This window comes from Haliotis rubra, unplaced genomic scaffold (assembly GCF_003918875.1).
Source record: "Haliotis rubra isolate DU_JTF1 unplaced genomic scaffold, ASM391887v1 Scf27, whole genome shotgun sequence".
Taxonomy (NCBI): Eukaryota; Metazoa; Mollusca; class Gastropoda; order Lepetellida; family Haliotidae; genus Haliotis; species Haliotis rubra.
The window spans coordinates 2,783,559-2,805,209 of NW_025766780.1; the positions used below are offsets into that span (position 1 = coordinate 2,783,559).

The 21,651-nt window shown below is 39.6% G+C and overlaps 1 protein-coding gene across 2 annotated transcripts; it reads left to right on the top strand.

Moving 5' to 3' along the window:
* The first annotated feature begins 12,699 nt into the window (after positions 1 to 12,699).
* Positions 12,700 to 21,202, top strand: LOC124280578. 2 transcript variants are annotated; one of them, XM_046716553.1, is made up of 6 exons: positions 12,700 to 13,065; positions 15,533 to 15,620; positions 16,195 to 16,400; positions 17,857 to 17,930; positions 19,318 to 19,510; positions 20,287 to 21,202. In XM_046716553.1, the coding sequence occupies exons 1-6, from the start codon at positions 12,739 to 12,741 to the stop codon at positions 20,401 to 20,403; spliced, it is 1,005 nt and encodes a 334-aa protein (XP_046572509.1). In that variant the 5' UTR covers positions 12,700 to 12,738; the 3' UTR covers positions 20,404 to 21,202. The 2 variants fall into 2 exon arrangements, with proteins under 2 accessions (XP_046572509.1, XP_046572510.1); XM_046716554.1 differs by lacking the exon at positions 19,318 to 19,510 and having other exon boundaries at positions 20,287 to 20,355.
* The last annotated feature ends 449 nt before the right edge of the window (positions 21,203 to 21,651 follow it).

Sequence of the window (21,651 nt, forward strand, 5' to 3'; positions counted from 1 at the left end):
CCTTGTTAGAATACCTTTCATTTAGGATGTATCTATCTTCATTTTACCGACATCATTAGGAACTGATGTGGTCAACAAATATTCCCGATGGTTAAACGTACTGGGCGTTGTTTGAGTGCAATGTATCATAGTCTTGTCATTTCAGAATGCAAATATCGGTTGATCCGATGGAGGCACAAATGCTACATTCCATGTAAACTTTAAAGTCGACGCAAACTCAATCTCTTACAATACGCGTTTTGGGCTCTGGTGGTCTGCATTGAATGTGTCACACATGACTGTCACGCCCAACACGGAATTTAACATAAAAGTCCAACTCAAGGAAGGGGTTTACACGGTAGGTGGACTCCTCTATAAATCCTGGTTAGACTGACACTTAACGGCTTCAGGTAAATTCCTCAATTCCAGGCTGTGTTGATTGCGTCGCGTTGGGTCATGATCCCATGACCATTTGCTCATAATATTAACCACTGCGCCTGGTCCGGATTCAGTTGTTTAGTTGTTGTTGGATTATTATAAAAACCATCACTAAGCCCTGCAACAGCTTCGATTTGATAACGACTAGAAGGAATTAATTTCCAAACTCATGACAACTACCATATTTGAATTGAACATGAGAGCCGAAGTCAAATTCATTAATCAATTAACAATTCAAAGAAACCCAACAACAGTATTGTATCCAACGTAAATCTTCTTTGATTGTAAAAGTTTTTGATCAAATCATGTGTATAAAGTAGACCAATGTAGAAGTATCTTGTGTGCTGACTAGGCGCTAGTGCAGTTCATAAATTGGATACGATATCGCTAACGTAAGACGTTTCCAAGTGGACATCAAACATATGATAAAACCAACTGTGGGGCATACTTTCATTTGTTACTCATTGGACATTTCAACACCGGCGCATCGTAGTTCCAACACTGATCCAAACTGTCGTGTCCAGAGGAACTTGACCATCTACTACACAATGTGGATACACTCATGACGAGATGGTAATGCATCTAATTGTTTTACAATGCACTAAACAGAAAATTGTGATAATGTAACAGTTTATGAACCAAACTCGCTCATGCTGTAGTTGATGCTCCTTTAACTTTAACTTCAGATGGAGATAGATGGTGTTTTGCTTTCCCGCCTTTCCCAGAGAGGCAGGCCAACAGTCAACCTGACCGTATAATCATACGCAGCGACGTCCAGGTGGGCACTGTTGTCGTTCAAATATGATGCTGCAATGACGTCCTTCCAAAGGGCAGTGACTCGTGTATACGATGTCATCTCGTACAGAATGACGTCCGACACTGCGGAGGGACGATATACTGAAAGAGTGACGTGCTATATGGATCGTTCAAGGCTACGACTGATGTTCAAGGTCGACCGAACGGCAGCACTGCGATAACCCACACGCATGTTGACAAACAATCATTGTGATGACCTGATTGTTCCATTGGCAAGTGATAACACATGCATGACCATATTTAAAAATGGCACCGGAGTGTCACTACGTACAAAAAACTGACGCACAAAGTAAACTGTGAGCTTTTTCTTCAGCTTAGTTGTTTGTTTGTTTTTAATTCTACTTGTAGCTTTAGTTCATATTGTGTCACTATTTCCATCTCACTTGGAACGCTGAACAACATGTATCTTCATATTCTTCATATTTGTACAACAGGCCCTAGATTTTCGAAGCTCTCTTAGCGCTAAGACAGTCGTAAGTGACAGATATTAACATTAACTTACGACTATCTTAGCGATAAGAGAGCTTCGAAAATCTAGGCCCAGATGTCTTAGATATATTTTATATTCAGCAAACTATGCTTGTATTGACTTGGTGATTTGGTTGTTATAACCCCGAGTAGTGGATCGTGTGGTGCAGGCTCAATTATTTAGACGGCCTTTATATAGTTGGACTATTCACTGGGGCATCAAACAAACACAATAATAAATAACTCACCTGGCGTGTTGTGTTATCATTTCTACGTGATGGAAACGTCAAAAGCACTGGCGTTAACCTCAAGTAGTTTTACAAGGAAACCATTGAAGCGTCACTGTAACATGTGCTGCACTCGATGCTATACAATACTGATGAATGTCGACACTTTGATCACATGTCCATTCGAGTGTTGAAGAATATTAACAGTCAGTGAATGTCCATAAGCACAGAAAATTGTCCATGGATGAAATCTTGCATACCATGTTTATACGTGTATATATACTTGAATACTTGTTTAGTTCCGTCATCCAGAATAGAGAGGAACGGTATTAAATATGCCTTGCTGAACACTTAAGTATGTAAACAGAAGTAGGTGCAATCCCCCCGCCCCAAGTCAGAAAATAATAAAATATCTACTTGCTAGTAACCTGAAGACAAACAACGTATCGTGTCAACACATATAACACAACAAAATTCTTTAAAATAAAAAAGTAAAACAAAAAAAAAAGATACCCAAAATTCATGCGAGATACAGTCGTTAAATAGACAAATATCGTTCAAACTTCAAACCAAAGTAATACATCTACATATTTATCTTTGTTAACAATATGTACTCACAAAATGGCCTTCTCCATATATCTCCCTTGACAGAATAAAGTTCAACTGTGTTTACTTTAACTGAACAAGACTTTGTATTGCAGCTAATGAGAGACAAATACATGTTTTCCACCTGTATAAAATGGTGTGCTTGGGAGATAAGTTCTCATTTTAGGGGTGACAACCATCCCTACCAAAATACACCCCAAAATAACCTTGATAAAAGAGCATGAAACATGGCACTTGCAAGTGACCAAGTACCTTTGTTGTGTTCTGAAGAGATGGAAACTTTTTATAAAAAGAAAATGATATGTATTTTTCTTCTTATATTCTTCTTGTTTCCTTTAATTATCTCTCTTTTATCGAGGATATGATTTCGATCGTTAACAAGTATGCATTGTGTTCTGTAATGAACAATCTGTCACCGAAGACGTATCCCACTTGTTCATGAATATAATAATGAAAATAAGGCCACATATATGGCGCCGAATTCCACACCGCACGGGCGTTCTCTCAGCGCATGCAACATGATGGACATTATTATCCCGGATAACACAAACTGCCTGTGGGGCGCTAGCAGGTTAATAGTCATATGGCTTATCCCACCGGGTACCCATTTTCTCACTTACCTAAGGTGAGAGTACGTGTGTATCGTTTTTTTCGTTGTAGGGCAGGACAGATGTCCTAGAAATTCTCAGGAGTCAAGCTGCCAAACACTGTCACCCATCCAACGACTCTCCGTGACCAATGTTGCCTAACTGGGCTCAAACTGGGATTCAACCTGGGCTCCATGCACAAGGCCACTCAACACCACCTTTAAATAAGTCACTTGTGTCAATTCCATAAATTCATCCACCAATTATGGCTGTCTAGTTGACATGGCACATGTAGGTAACGTTTCAAAAAAGATAAGTAAACAGTAAATTAAATGTCTTGAAAATTCGTTTTGCACAATTAATACTTTCACCATACCATGCGTGGACATTTACTTATATTTACGTTTCGGCATTGCTCGAAGAATAATGCTTTCATGAACACATGGACACGTATAGCTCTTCAATCAGTATGGTCTGTTCACACTGAAACACCAGTGTCATGATTCCAGGGTCATGACTCCAGTGTCATGATTCCAAACGACCATAAACATTTGCGTCGTGCATGAACGGTTAATTCTCATTGTGCCGGCACCTGTTGGGGATTATACATGACATGGTCGGCAGATCAGTGGCGACTTGGGTTAGGTTGTGACGGATGTTGATTTATGCTGTCTTCTTCATTCAGAATGTCTTGTCTTGAAGAAGGGCATAAACCAAAGAAAACGATCTTGTTGTCCACGAATGTGTGGTTGTGTATAGTTAGTAGAATAGATGTGGGTAGATGTAGAAGGTGCCGTCACAGAAGTATTTTGCACTGGCAGCAAGGTTTCGTAGATTTGGACTCGGCAATATTGCAGCTGTACGGCGGCGGTGTGTACCAGACAATCAAGTGATCAACATCATGAGCATCGGTCCACGCAATTGGGATATGATGACATGCATATGTGTCACCCAAGTTAGCGAGATGACCACCAGATCCCATTTTTCGCCACTTACAAGCATGGGTTTCCGAAGACCAATTCTAACCCAAATTTTTACGGCTCGCAATTTGGTGCACGGCGTTTGTGACTGCTCGCCTGGTTTACAAGTGAACCGTCTGTTAACGCATACATTTCATTTAATGATATACAGAACAGTAAAATCTTCTTTATGAGAACAGAATATGTTGTTGACATTAATGAGACAAATTTATGTTATAACCAAATGGTGGTACAAATGGTTCTCTACATGTCTTATAATGAGAACATAACAGAAGGAAATGAAATTCATCTTCAAATCCTAAATTACACTTTGAGCATAACAGTTGGTTATGTTTGGGAACCATTATGACACCAAAGGCTATAAAACGTAAAAGCGAAGATTTTACTAATCTGATTTTAAACAAGGAAATAACTGGAACTGCTATTAATTCGACGAAAAGGAATAAATCGCCTGGTCAGGAAAAGGTGATTGCAGAATATTTATACATGGCACTGATTTGCTTATACCACTGCTGTTAAATGTATTTAAGATGATATTTGACTCTGATTGTAGAATCAGAAGCAGGCTTCAGACATGATCATTCAACAATAGTGTTATGAGGATGTGTTTTTGTTAATCGTAATGTCACATCGATTAACCTTTAGTTATTACGGGTCACAAAAGTTTAAAGCACTGAGTGTGGATTTGAACTCGCATCTTGATCTTATGCTATGGAATTTCACTTGTTAGGAGTAAGTTAGAGTTACCTCCCATTTGTTTTGTTTCCGGTGGAAGACGTTGGATTCAAGCAGAGACCATATAATAGATATGGTCTCTGATTCCAGTAATTGCTCAATGATAGTGGTATGGCATTGTTTTTGGTGGAATTCTGGAACTGTAAAATCGGTATATGAAATGTTGTTGCTGAGATGTATAGGGGGACTACTTTGGATTTACGCTCAGCTGCCTGCTAACATCTACGTTTCAAGAGGCCTCGTCTACGTTGAACTTTCAACAGCTGTCAACAATCTTCAATCAGTACATCTGTTTTCTACTGGGAATATCAATATTTTGGTGTGTTAATATTTTAGATTTGTGACCCAATATCTTAGATTTACGATCCAATAGTACCTTATTAGAAATTTGTACTGTCATTCATTGTAACCTTGTTTATTCAATATACAATTAAATATATTATAGATTCGTCTGTGTTTTATTTTGTTGGTTTAAAAGGGTCTCACAAGCTTGTTATCACAGTAATTTCTAAACCGTCAAAAATAGATAATGCATTTATATTAAACCATGTTATTGAAAAACACAGTTGCAAGAAAAAGGGTGGGATATACGCAGAATGTAGGATGTAGGACTTATTGATTTTTGAAAGGCGTATGATAAAATTTGACCTTTGGGCGTCAGGCAAGGATGTATTTATAAGTCCAATTTTGTTCTCTATTGTATATACGAGCCCTCTGGTGTAAGTTATCAGAAGCAGTGCATTATTGTATATAGTGTAACTATCTGGATTCAAGTTATGTTTATTTGACAAAACAATACGTAAGAATTTTACATAATTGTTGTGTCAAATACGCAGGTCTGTGTTAAAACACATAATTACAATTGCAACACAACTACTTTCTTTTGATGACATAAAGTAACGGCTTGTAATAGTGTAAATACGTAACATGTTGCTGGTTCTTGGACAGAAATGACTAGATGGTTCCAGAGATAAAGAAGAAATCAGGCATCAAGACCAATCCAGTTTATGACAACAGCTCGGTCGATCAAGTCATCATAATGAAGTCAAGTAGCATAAATAAATAATTAACACATAACAGCACCATATCAACTCTGACAATGCTTTCAATTAATAGATTTCTTGTTGTAGTAATCTTTGTGAGTCTATTCTATGACGTATGAAAACTCTTCCGGTAAGTTGGCCATTCTCAATTTCTTATCAAGACAAACAAACCCTTTAGAAATGTAACCTGTTTTATGATTCAGTGGAGGATAAAAATTAAGAAACACATTAATGGGCATATATTTTCACATACACTTTACTGTCTTAATTATTCAACTATTCGCTTTTTCTTCTTAGCATATTTTATCATTAGAAATACGTTAAAGTTTAATATAAAAAGTTTAGGCTATTCAGGTACATATTTTTTTGTAGATGTATTAATCAGGATTAAACCATATTTAACACATGACCATTACTTTTAGTATATCATTTCGTTCAGCATTGTTTTATATGGATATTGAACAGGACCATGTGTTTATTTAGACTTTCATTTCTCTAGACATGGTTAGAACCCACATGTCTACGATAGATCGCCTCGGACACCTTATCATCATCAAAGTTGCCATGAGTGTTGAAATTAATGGTTGTGTTTTTTATGTCATTTTAAGATTACTAAGTGTATGTTGAGTTTGTTTAAAGGCGCGTAATCTCAACATAAAAATTTCATGTTATAAGTAACTACCAATGCTTGACCAAACTGAAATTTGGATCAGGGAAATAACACAAACAGACAGCAAAACAACATGCGAAATCATTTCGCTGTGATAATGCTAACACATTTACTTTCGCTTAAATCTCTTTTTTTTTTAATTTGCTCTTGACGACAACAAGTAATTGATCGAGTAACCATGCAGGTAACCATTGCGACAAAACATGGCGCTGCCCAAGTGAATGTCGTCATAATACTGTGTGATACACCTTAAGAAGTAGCAGGTAAGGATCCATACAGCTGTAGGAAAGTGATACACTGTTGAATTCAGGTAGTATGTCTCTGTGGAAAGAAAATATTATTGACTAAAATCAACCTACGGGAATACGGAAAAGATTCTCTTCTCGTCTTTTCCAGCTATTGTTGCGTGCAGCGTACCTTTTGTGTTTATGCTTTAGGATCCCATGGGCGTGAATCAATAAAACGACGTACAGACAAATTATGTTCATGAAATATTCATGAAACTACATATTACGCTTCCAGCTTCTAACTGAGAATTATCCCCTGCATGGCACAATAAACAATCCTTATTGATGAGTTTTCAGCCTGTACTTGTCTCTGTGAGAGTGTATCATACATTTAGGTGATAAATCCCCAGGCGGATATCAGTTAAATACACGGCTCAGAACAACCCAGTCTGTTGTTGAATGATGTCACCGGTCGATACAGGGACAATGCGGTTAATGAAAAACAAAGCTTCAGTGAAATCCGTTTATAATGACGGATATAAGGAAATGTTTTTCTTATCCCTACAACTTGCTGATTATTTCAGTTGAAAACCGCATAACGAACTACAATTATAACGAACTAGAATTAGTGGTCCCGACCAAGAATTGGTGGTCTGTTTAATGGGTATTTTAGAAATGGATGATGAGTACTTAAAAGGTAGGATACTTAATGGATGACAACGTCTTTATAACATTATGACGCGACGTTTTGGTTTAGATTCTTACACCGTTGTCAAGCAATGGTAAAGTATGACAGCACATAACATACATATTCATGAAGGAAGGATTAACAAAGACATCATGGTGGCATGCATAGCCGTATTGCTTCAGGAACACTCAGCTTCCTCCAGTTGTCACTGCATTAATAACCAAATGCCCTTTGTTGTGAGCCCCTTTCATACACACCAAGTGACATTACAATAGCTCCCTGGTCAGCCGTATTCCAACAAGACTAGAACTGTCTGCATTGTCTTCGAATCAATAATTATTTATTGACATTGACCTTCTCTTAGTCAGAAACAAACATTTCAATAATATTTTGCACACACACTTCTGGCCAGATATGGTTCATCTGAGGCGGGTTTCACGAACCCTTTCTTTAACAATAAGCGATTATATGCAACGACTCAATTCATTAATTTGTCTCGTAGGTATAGCAAATTTTGCTCCCTATCTTCTTCTATTGCAATAAATAGATAAGAAACTAATTAATGACGCTTGCCTCGTTAGTGCTTCTTTATGATCAGGATAATGGTGTTTCGGGATAGCGACATCCGGTGAACATATCCATAAGAGTGCTGTGTAATAGCGGCATCCGGTGAACATATCCATAAGAGTGCTGTGGAATAGCGACATCCGGTGAACATATCCATAAGAGTGCTATGGAATAGCGGCATCCGGTGAACATATCCATAAGAGTGCTGAGGAATAGTGACATCCGGTGAATATGTCCATAAGAGTGCTGTGGAATAGCGGCATCCGGTGAACATATCCATAAGAGTGCTGTGGAATAGCGGCATCCGGTGAACATATCCATAAGAGTGCTGTGGAATAGCGGCATCCGGTGAACATATCCATAAGAGTGCTGTGGAATAGCGACATCTGGTAAACATATCCATAAGAGTGCTGAGGAATAGCGACATCCTGTGAATATGTCCATAAGAAAGCTGTGGAACAGTGCGATAATAGTGCATCCGGTGAACATATCCATAAGAGTGCTGTCCAGTGAACAGCGACATCCGGTGAACATATCCATAAGAGTGCTGTGGAATAGCGACATCCGGTGAACATATCCATAAGAGTGCTGTGGAAACAGCGACATCCGGTGAACATGTCCATAAGAGTGCTGTGGAATAGCGACATCCGCATATCCATAAGAGTGCTGTGGACATCGACATCCGGTGAACATATCCATAAGAGTGCTGTGGAATAGCGACATCTGGTAAACATATCCATAAGAGTGCTGAGGAATAGCGACATCCTGTGAACATGTCCATAAGAGTGCTGTGGAACAGCGACATCCGGTGAACATGTCCATAAGAGCGCTGTGAAACAGCGACATCCGGTGAACATATCCATAAGAGTGCTGAGGAATAGCGACATCCAGTGAACATATCCATAGTAGTGCCGAGGAATAGCGACATCTGGTAAACATATCCATAAGAGTGCTGAGGAATAGCGACATCCGGTGAACATATCCATAAGAGTGCTGTGGAATAGCGGCATCCGGTAAACATATCCATAAGAGTGCTGTGGAATAGCGGCATCCGGTGAACATATCCATAAGAGTGCTGTGGAATAGCGGCATCCGGTGAACATATCCATAAGAGTGCTGTGGAATAGCGGCATCCGGTGAACATATCCATAAGAGTGCTGTGGAATAGCGACATCCAGTGAACATATCCATAAGAGTGCTGTGGAATAGCGACATCTGGTACACATATCCATAAGAGTGCTGTGGAACAGATACATCCTGTGAACATGTCCATAAGAGTGCTGTGAAACAGCGACATCCGGTGAACATGTCCATAAGAGTGCTGTGAAACAGCGACATCCGGTGAACATATCCATAAGAGTGCTGAGGAATAGCGACATCTGGTGAACATATCCATAAGAGTGATGAGGAAGAGCGACATCCGGTGAACATATCCATAGTAGTGCTGAGGAATAGCGACATCTGGTAAACATATCCATAAGAGTGCTGAGGAATAGCGACATCCGGTGAACATATCCATTAGAGTAATGTGGAACAGCGACATCCGGTGAACATATCCATAATAGTGCTGAGGAATAGCGACATCTGGTAAACATATCCATAAGAGTGCTGTGGAATAGCGACATCCAGTGAACATATCCATAAGAGTCCTGTGGAATAGTGACATCCGGTGGACATATCCATAAGAGTGCTGTGGAATAGTGACATCCGGTGAACATGTCCATAAGATTGCTGTGGAACATCAACATCCGGTGAACATGTCCATAAGAGTGCTGTGGAACAGCGACATCCGGTGAACATATCCATAAGAGTGCTGTGGAATAGCGACATCTGGTAAACATATCCATAAGATTGCTGTGGATCAGCGACATCCAGTGAACATATCCATAAGAGTGCTGTGGAACAGCGACATACAGTGAACATGTCCACTTAAACAACAGAAGAGCTGTAATGAACAATCTGTCGCTAATTGGACACCACCGAGTGTTGAGTGTTGACTAAGCATAGGATTTTACATTCTGCTCTGTCAGGCAACCAATGTCAAGTTTGAAGTACAGGTAAACAAAATCACAGGAAAAACGTTTGATAAAAAGTCACGTCCCATATTAATAACTATGTTTCACAAGAAAAAAATGTGGTTACGTTATGATCCCTTCGGATTACTTTAGGGAGAGACTTTTTCATTTCAACAGCCTGTACCGGCCGCCATCTTTCCTGCAATAACAGGCACTGTCTGATTGTCTTGAATGTCCTCAATTTAGGGGAATGTAAAAGTTGTGACTTTACACTATTGTCTTTGATTCTATTCATCTACTGACGACAAATCATGATAACTTCAGCTTGTTATGAACAAGTCAGTAGCAAAGGTTATTCGGGCATGGAATTTTTTCATGGGTAATCTTGTTAATGAATCTTTAAATTTGAACCTGAGAAAGAATGTTGTACAATGGTAGAATAAACGCAACCAAGCAGCGACATTTGCAAGAAGCATGACAAACTCGAGAATAATCGCCATCAATGTTCACTTTCAAACTTACAACCAAATGCTTATATAGTAAACATCATTGAAAACGCACCGCTTATAAAAGTTCAGATTATTAAAAGCACGTGTAAGGAATTGATATTTTTTAAGTGGATAATAACAGATGGACGACTGACAAAAACAACAACACAGAAAAGACGCTGATTCATTGAAATGTTCCACAGTCAGAAAGGATCAAACACACATGGGGTCAAATCGAAAAGTCAATATCGCGTGTGACCGCCATTTGCATTGACACATGCAGTTCAACGTCTCCTCATTGAGTCAATAAGCGTCCGAATAGAGTTCTTGAATGACATTCCACATCTGCAGTAGTGCTGTCCCAAGTTCCCGGATGTTTCGCATCTGTTGTCGCCGCGAAAGACTTTGACCAATTTCGTCCCACAAGTGCTCCATGGGGTATACATCTGGCGACTGTGCTGGCCAATGAATAACCTGGATGTGTTGCTGGGCCAGATACTGCATGGAAAGTCTTGTTGTGTGTGCCCGTGCGTTGTCCTGTTGAAAAGTATGGACATCTTGGTGGTGATTGAAGACAGATACGATGTGATTCTGAAGAATCTGCTCACGGTAATAAAGGGCATTAACTCTCCCTTGACAGACATGAAGGCAGTCCTGTGATTGTAATTTATTCCACCCCAGACCATGACACTCCCACCACCCAAAGGTCTGTCTGAACCACACACTCATCAGCATAACGTTCACCACGTCTACGCCAAACACGTAATCGGCCGTCAGCATTACGTAGATGAAGACGTGCGTGACTCGTCAGTGACTACCACACCATGCCATTGTTGTAACCTTTACTGAAAATGCCTGCTAGCCCATTGTATACGCTCATTACGGTGTCTGTAAGTCAGAATTGGTCCAACGTAAGGACGTCGAGCATGGAGCCCTGTAGCGTGTAGACGGCGTCGCATGGAGTCAGCGCTGATGACCCCCACGTCAACCTTGAACTAGTGCAGCAGTCCTGGCAGTCGGCAGTGTTCAATCACTGATATGGACATGGTCAATATGGCGATCCTGATGGAGCGTCGTAACACGTTGTTGCCAAGGTCATTGAAGGTCACGGGTGCTGCCTGTCTACTGACGTCGTCTATGAAGCCTAACGATGGTGGAGTGGCCAAGTCCAAGTTGTCGAGCAATATCCCTGCTGCTGGTGCCAACCTGAATCATGCCTAGTGCACGTTCTCTTTCATGAGGTGTTAACCTCGGCATCTCTCGTTTCACAATCGTTAGTGAAGCAATGAGAATCGGTTCTCATACATCCGCTTTTAATGTCACAGTCAGTATGATTTCAGAATGTTGATGCATTTTGGAATTAAGAGTCATACTGTGGACAGGAATTTGTTTCTAAAGCATTTTTTCAACTGGACATGCCCTTCGGCCTCATGTTAGTTATATTCATTGATCATTGTCATGCTGAAATACATCTTGTGAAAATATGGACTGGTGCATTTTCAATGATGTTCAGTATATTTTGCACTCAATGAAGTTTTAAGAAGTGCAGAAGTCAGAAAGTACGCATGCCTCGGGGAAAATGGCCGATGGAGAGCTATAGGTATGCTTCGATCTGGTGCCTCGCAGCTTGTCAAGACCGATGGATTCGAACCATATACCTCCAACACATGTTCCAGGGAGCACCTGAGCGGAGAAGAGTTCTGTTCACCCATGGGTGACGTTTCCTTCTTCACCCAGCTGTTGGCAGGACACATGTCTGCAATCGCATAGTTGAACGTTACATCAGGCCTTGTGTTCTTGTCGATTTGAAGCCCGTATCAACACCGGTTGGCACTAAATCTTGATGCGTCGTTTTTAGTAAAGCAATCAAGTAAACGACCGTCCCGTAGTTGTTGCCCACCAGTAACAGGCAAGAGATAGCGAATGCTAAGCCACGATTCTTAAATGAAAGGTGGGCGTCTATGTCTTATCATATGGTCCATGTATTGCAAGTCATGTGGAGAAATGTATCGCCAAGATGCAAATGACAGAATATTTGACTCGATGTTCACAGAATGTGACAACAATCATGAAACAGCATACGTGCTTATTCTAACTAACCGTGACGATGAGCATCAGAAATAGATGTCTTTTGTTGTAAATCTCAGGAGACGAAGATACATTATCAAGACGCTGGAAGTCAACTGTACACTGGAGGAGAAGACATGCATTGTGACACAGCAAGGAAGATGGACCTCGCAGTTCTGTGCTTAGCTGTCCTAGGTATGAAGTACCCTGTAACATGTAGCACCTGCTTTGACATGGACTCTTCACTGATGCAAGATAGCGCCATGACAGATTATATATTTGACTTCATGCAGCCTTCCACCATATATGGCTGTTCTTCAGAGTGTCTCAGATCTTCAACCTGCAAGTCATTTAACTTCGATCTAGTGACACGAACCTGCCAACTCAACAGCAACAGCAGCTACCACACCAACGTCGTCTCCATACAAGACTATGTCTTCAGTGACATTGACTTGTGGCCTTCTGTGAGTTCAATAGATCTATGTTTTTGTATAATTTGACCTTCGAGGTGCGATTGAAATAACATGTCATACAGTAAGTGTTAAGGTGCAGTTGCGCGTGACATCATCTGCTAATAATTTCTATGACCTCTGTTCAAAGTCGCTACAAGTAACTATGGAGTGTACACGTCAATATGTGCTATATAATATACACGACCCTGTTACATCCAGCAGATCATAAACTATTGTTGAAACCGGTGGAAGCATGTATTCCTTATCTCATCTAAAAAGGCATATAAGAACTGTTGAATCGAATCGAAAGCAGAAATAGGTATGGGCGCTCGATGCTAGCACTATCAAACCCTGAAACAGCTTTATGTCATCAGATAAGTCCCCACGGTCCATAGTAAGGTGATCTACCTTCAGTTGTTGGCGACCTATAGCCTGTTTTTATACTGTATTGTCTTCATGAATAAAATAGTTTCATTTTTACATGCTAGTTTTAGACAATGCTAAATTAAAGTTTTGTTGATAAAAACCATTCGTCTGAATGTATTTTAGAAAACGAAACACCTTGCAGCAATGTGTTTTTGTGGCTTCAAATTTCGTTTATGTGATATTCTGACGCAGTTATTTTTGCAAGGCTGTTGAGGACAAATGTATATTCAGCCACAACGCTTCCACCACCCACCCCCAAATGTAAAGTGACCGGTCCCTGAGTTAATACTTGGCTTGTCATCGGATGTCAATGTGATATCTTGTTCATGTTTACACAGACTCTCTCTGGTTTAGTTTAAACATATTTTATTCACAATGTGAAAAGGATCGGTGACAAGATCTTTCAACTTATTAAACCCCTCTCCGAAGATATTTACAATAACTAATTACATCACAAGCAATTATTAGAAACAGAGACAGAGAAAGACTGAAAGATAACAGGGGGAAATGCTATAATACAAAAGGTGTATAGAGAGCAGACTACTGGAATCGTTTAGATTTGCATATGTATTGATGTACATTTTTGAATATAATTTCATTTTTATGATTTGTCAGATAAGCAATGCCGTTTAAAATAACAGATAATGTAATCACAGAATTACTACCACATACATCTTGAATAGCTTTAAGCATGATCTTTCTATGTTGATTGTATAAAGAACATTCTAAGAAGTAGTGATGAGCATTTTCGCATGGGTTTCCACATGCGCAGGATGGATCAGTGATTAGCCCTACTCTGTACAGATCGTAACTTAATCTACTAGCTTCATGTCGTATTTGTGTATGTAATATGTTAAATTTTCTAATACCGTAAGAAAAATACAGTGGAGCTGAGTTAAATGATGTTATTATGCTCGATTTAAACGTTGATAGTGAAGTACAATTTCTTACATCTGTAGGTAAATTGTTCCACAATCTTATAGTTGATGGGAAGAACGACTCATGAGAATGTTTTATTCTTGTTCTTGGCAAGCAGATATTGCCTGAATTTCTTAGATTATATTGACTCCTGGATCCCAGTACTGAGGAATTATTTCTTTTAGGTAAATTGGACTTTTGTTGTTTTGAATATTGTAGAACAAAGACAATTTTCTTATTTTTCTACGCTCTGATAGTGCTTCCATGCCTGTTTCATAATACAGTGAATTAAAAGAAGAATATTTGGGAAGTCCTGGAATAATTCTTGCAGCTTCCATCTGGAGCTTTTCCAATTTTAAACTTAGTTCTTTTCCGCAGCCATCCCAGACTTCGCATGCGTACTCAAAGTGGGGTCTTATAAAAACTGTGTAAATCTTTAGAAGTGTATTTCTGTTAAGAATATATTTAAGTTTTCTCATTGAGTAAATCATTTTAGAGGTTTTGGAAACAATATTAGATACATGGGAGGACCATTTGCCGTTCGATGAAAGTATTATCCCCAAATGTTTATGATCTTCTACCGTTTTAACAATCTTATCGTCAAATAGTAAGTTAATCGAGCAAATATCATCTTTAAGTGAGAAAAGTACTGATTCTGTCTTATCTGGGTTGTATGATATCAACCACTTGTTTGCCCAGTCGTTTAACCGTCTGAGATTTATGTTTAATGAGGTTTCTATTCTGTTAAGATTTCCCGAAGCCTTGCCTAATGATGTGTTATCTGCAAATAGTCGCGTTATGCAATCTAAGTCATCAGCAATATCATTTACAAAAACAATGAATAAAAACGGACCCAACACTGATCTGACGCCAGCTTGGAGTAACCTTGGTTTAGACAGGGCTCCATTAACAAGGACCTTTTGATAGCGATTACATATGTAATTACATAACCACTCTAACAATCTACCTTTAATACCATACATTTCCAGTTATTTTTGCAAGGCTGTTTAGGACAAATGTATATTCAGCCACAACGCTCCCACCACCCACCCCCAAATGTAAAGTGACCGGTCCCTGAGTTTATACTTTGCTTGTCATCGGATGTCAATGTGATATCTTGATCATGTTTATACAGACTCTCTCTGGTCCATGTGCAGAGCTCCAATGTCAGCCTGGATACCGATGTAAAGTAAACAGACTGGACCGTCCAGCTTGTCATCAAGGTCAGCTTCGCCACAGTATGAAGAAACCCAATGCCCAGGTGGCACAAATAGCATTGCTAAGAAATAATTTTTGAAAGGGTGGTGACAAATAAATGAAGATTTCCTTGTTGTTTAATGCGCACACATCAATATAAGTAATCAGCGACTGAACATCGATCAGTGCCATAGGTATATGTTGGCATGTACCAACCTGTCTGTGGGTATGACCATCCGATCCTCTTAGTATCCTGTTTCAACCAGCAGAGTGGTTTCTTACATGGCTGAAGACCGATTCTAACCCTGATCTTCACGGGCATTATGAATTTGAATATATTAATTATACGAAAACAATAATAACTCAGAGTCCTAATATATTATCGCTGCAAAAGTAAATTTGTCTTGTTGAATTCTATCTCAATCCATCCAAGAAAATTTATTACACTGTCATTGATGGTTACTGCATTTGCTAAACATATATCATATCCTTGATGACATAATTATTTCATTTTCCATAGCAGTCAAAAAGGCCCCTTAAAAAATAACAGTATGTCAAGCAGTATGTTGTGCGACAGCCAGTGTCCTCTTTTTATTGCAGAATTCCCAGGTTGTGGCTCTCCGCCACCATTGATACCAAACAGCGAGGTGGAGTATGATGGACATTACATTGGAGCCGAGGCTAAGTACACCTGCGCAGACGACTTCCTGTTGTGTCACAAGAACACCACAAACGTGTGTCAGTCATCGACGGGCAGGTGGGAGGAGCTGACTGACCTGTGTGGACGTTTCAGATTCCAAAATGAGGTGAAAAATAATCTTTCAACAACGATATCAACCAAAAATGCCCATTGTAAAAATATTTCATGGAAAAATGTGTGATATAGTCTTTCTTGATTTTCTTTGTGTCGTGATGTGACATGTTTCTTGCCACATTGTCAAGTAAAACCCAAATACAACAGGAAAATGATTTTTTTAACCGTGACAACCTTATAGATACTTACCCCATTGTCTGAATGTATTTCATGATACGGGTCTGAGCCGATAATGACCATTGTAAACAGATTTCATGGAAAACATGTTTGATATAGTTTCTTGGGATACGATTCCCCAATCTGTACAACGAATCTCTAATGCATCAATATGTAAAGCAACATTACAGTCTGTGTTCAGTAAAAGCATGCTGCTGTATGATGTACTTCTCATTAAGATACGAAAGCTCTACATGGACAGAAAAGACAGACGGCTGTTCGTTTGCTTTTTAAACCCAGTGGTAAAGTGTCAGAATGATGTATGATGTTTATATGGTAGACCCACTACCAGATTTGGCAAGCCGGGTCGAGGTCTTGACTCAATCTGCTATGACTTTATCTACATAGAGCTAGTATAAGGGACGTGTTGGGAACTTTATATACTACTACAGGTCCTGACACAGCGGCAAACTTCGCAAATTGTTTTGGACATATGCAAAACATTCGGAAACTGCAACAACATATTCTTGTCAAGGGTGTACCAGCAGTGAGACCTTCATGTACGGATATCTCCCGTCTTGTCCGGTCCACAGCCGTCCTAGCCAAGTTCTTACTGAGTCTACCCGCACTGAGCTGCCTGCATTACCATGAAGTTTGTTCTACGTTAAGCTAATGAGCCGGTCCAACCATGGCTGCTGCTGAGAGATAGAGTGCTGCAGAATTTAGCATACACAGAATCAGATGATTCAGAAAATGACCCAGTTATTAGAGGAAAGAATTGGAGAAGTCACTTGATATGGCCGTGTTTACAGAGGATTGTTTAGCTGGGGGCCCTATAACTGACTGATATCTGAACTACGTCCGGAAGACGCTCCATTCTTTGTCACCTTCCAGAGAGAACACCACCAGAGATGTATGATGAGCACCTTGCCAGAGTTGGCCCAAGAATAACCAAGAACGATACACTTACCACTGGAAGACAGTAACCGTGCTGAAGACCCTGATTCGATTCCCCACCTGGGTACAATGTGTGCCCCGCCGTGATATTGCTGGAATATTGATAAAAGCAACCTAAAACCATACTCACTCACTCCATCACCTTGCTGCATTTCAGTGACCTATTTTCTCCTACATGAAACTGACACACTATGAGAAATTTCAAAACTGATTTAGCCGTGGCGAGCCAATTCACTCAATCATAGGTTTAGATGATGTGTTATACTTTGATTTATTGTTTTCAGTCTTTTCACTTTGCTGCATTTTATTTAAGATTATCTTATGTTATCATCCAGGGCGTGGTACATTTCCCCTGTGGCCAAACAAGTCACTTCACTGCGACTATCAAAGGAATGCTCACGGGTGAGAGGTACGGGTGTATTAATATCAACATCATGTGGTGAGACATTCAGCATTAACGTATTAGTGATACTTGGTATATCTAACATTGACATTCCATTACTTGGTCATTGTATCCTTCTCATGGAGGCATTAGGAGACTTCAAAGTAGAAGTGCTGTTCTTCATGAGACGCTGCCCAGCAATCTTAACAGAGTTACGCCCCTTAGCCGTACTAATCCAAGGAAAAGAAAAGAGATTCTTCCTCAATATTTTGGCCTGTATCATTCCCAGGTCTCCCATGATTCTCATATTTTGTGACTTCAACAAGACAAAAGTGGTTACATTAATTGACAGGTTAGTTGTTTACTAACAAGCAGTGTTTGAAATGTTGGAGTGTCAGGTAGACTGCAAAGTGTGGTGGTGTTAAACGTCGAACTGCTAGTGTACTCAACGAACATGTTTGCTTTGCTGAATGAATGGAAATTGACTCATTACATCTCATTGTCCAAATTAATTACTTATTGGTGCACATTGAAATTTTCCTATCCAAACAACAAAATAGCAGCTTTCATTCTAGATTATATTATGGATGATGCGCCCTGGCTAAATCATGTGAAACCTATATTTTGTAAATGCGGCTTACCGGATGTATTTGTAAACCCCTTTCATTATACTCAATCCTGGATCATATCAAAATCTGAATCAGTCCTGAAAGACCAGTTTTTACAATCGTGGACCAGTGAAATGAATAACTCATCTAAAGGACAATATTATAAGATTTTTAAAAACTCACCTTCACTGACAAATACTTACTGCTATCTGAAAATATTTGGAAACCTATTCTATATTTTAAAACATCTAACCATAAATTGCCAACAGAAAGTGGGAGATGGACGAATCTCGCAAGAAAAGAAAGAGTATGTAATCTATGTAACTCGCAGTTAACTGGGGATGAATTCCATTATATCTTTAGTTGTTCATATTTTAGCCAACAACGCATCCCTCACCTAGAAGATAGCTCTTGTTCCTTCCCTAATCTCTCTACATATAACAAATTGATGTCAAGTACTAAAATTTCAACAATCAAACACCTATCTAAATTTATAAAATGTATATGTTCTAGTTTTCAGTAATCATTGCGTATATTCCCTGTCACCTTCTTGCATACTTTGTATATTCTGCATTCCATTTCATGTACTCAGGTACCACCGGAGGTGGTTCCATTTTGAGTACATGGACTGAGTGTGTGTGTTAGAATACCTTTCAACTGAGTATTATTAAGAAACCCATTTAGGATGTATCTTTCTTCATTTTACCTGCACCATTAGGAACTGATTTGGTCAGGAAATATTCCCAATGTTTAAAACTCACTTTGGCGTTGTTTGATTGCAATGTATCATAGTCTTGTCATTTCAGAATGCAAATATCGGTTCGATCCGATGGAGGCACAAATGCTACATTCCATGTGAACTTTAAAGTCGACACAAACTCAATCTCTTACAATACACTTTTCGGGGCCTGGGGCCCTGCATTGAATGTGTCACATATGACTGTTACGCCCAACACGGAATTTAACATTAAAGTCCAACTCAAGGAAAGGGTTTACACGGTAGGTGGACTCATGTATGAATCCGGGTTAGATTGACACTTAACGGCTTGTAAATTGCATCGGGTCAGCAGGCTTTGTTGATTGTGTCGATTTGGCGCATCAGTCCATGGATATTTGCCCATAATATTAACCACTACTTTGCCTCCTATTGGATTATTATAATGCAATCACTAATTCCTACAACAGTTTTTTAGTAACTTTGAGTGAAAATACATCGATCCGATAACGACTAGAAGGAATTAATTTCCAAACTCATAAACGCTGCCATGTTTGCATTGTTGTACATGAGAGCCGAAGTCAAATTCAGTAATTATTGAACATTTCAAAGAAACCCAAAGACAGTATTGTATCCAAAGAAAATCGGCTTTAATTGTAAAAGTTCTTGATCAAATCATGTGTATAATGTAGACCAATGTAGAAGTATCTTGTGTGCTGACAAGGCGCTAGTGCAGTTCATAAATTGGATATAATATTGCTAAGGTAAGACGTTTCCAAGTGGACATCAAACATATGATAAAACCAACTGTGGGGCATACTTTCATTTGTTACTCAGTTGAACATTTCAACACCGGCGCATCGTAGTTCCTACACTGATCCAAACTGTCGTGTCCAGAGGAACTTTGACCATCTGCTAACAATGTAGATACACTCATAATGAGATGGTAATGCATCTATATTTACAATGCACTAAACAGAAAATTGTGATAATGTAACAGCTTATGAACCAAAGTCACTCATGCTGTAGTTGATGCTCCTTTAACTTTTTGTCTCTTCAGATGGAGATAGATGGTGTTGCTTTCCCGCCTTTCCCGGAGAGGCAGGCTAACAGTCAACCCGACCTAATGTACATACGCAGCGACGTCCAGGTGGGCACTGTTGTCGTTCAAATATGATGCTTCAATGACGTCCTTCCCAAGGGCAGTGCCTCGTGTATACGATGTGATCTCGTACATAATGTCTCATCCATTACACCGCCGAGGGACGATATATACTGAAAGTGTGATAATCGTCAATCAGTTCAAGGCTAGGAGTGGTGTTCCAGGTCGATCGAACGGCAGCACTGCGATAATCCATACGCTTGTTGACAAACAATCATTGTGATGACTTTGTCAAGATCACAAGTAGTGTAATGTCTGTTTTATCTTATTTTGAGTACCGGTGTGACAGGTTTGGAGTGAGGACTTGCGAGCAAGAGCAGTGATGTAAGCGGTGAGCGATTGTTTGTGTCGAAGGTGTGCAGTATGAGAGACCATTGTATGTATCTGGGTAGTAAGCTTGGGGTCAATCAAGCAGCTTGGGGGTATATAAGGACTGATTTGAAAGTTGTGAGTTGGCAACCAGTTGGACAGTGTATGTGTGTGTCAGGTTGGCTGTTTTTCCTGTATATTCAACTGGTGTGAGTATTATAATTTTATGTTATGTATTAGTGAGAATAGGTCAATGAATTGTTTGTATATGTATTGAGATTTGATGGCATTTCACCTTAAAATATGTAACTTTAACTTAGGTGAAATATATGTATTAGTATTGTTGAGGTTAGTAATATGATGGAATTGTGATTTATATGAAAGCATTTGGGAATGCCCCTAAGCTAGTATACTGGCGTAATAATATTCAGTCAGCATTCATGTGTAATGTATACTAGGCACATAAAGAAACTGTGCATACAAAAATTAAAATCTAAATTTATCAAACCTGTGTAGACACAGAGATTAGTGACATGTGGGTTCGTCCTTGAGACGTGCAATACGTTGTTGCACGTGCATTCCGGGAAAGAGAAACAGAGCAAATGAATGCCACACAATACTGTCACTTTGTAAAGCTCAACCCCTTCTCTTTGCGATCGTTCAAAAAATTAAACGGCTATTGAAACGCATAGCATGCCAAGGCTCACGTCTGCACAACGTCATGAGGCCATTGGGATGGTCCGTGGGGGGAATGTCTCAACGACAAGTGGCTGCACATTTCCACTGCCACCGGAACACCATTTCTGCACTGGTGAGACGCTACCAGAACACAAATGACGTCATCGATCGGCCACGTTCTGGACGTCCACGTGTAACAACGCCAAGACAGGACAGATGGATAAGGGTGACCCATCTTCTCCACAGGTTTCAGACTGCAGTGATGACTGCCCGAAC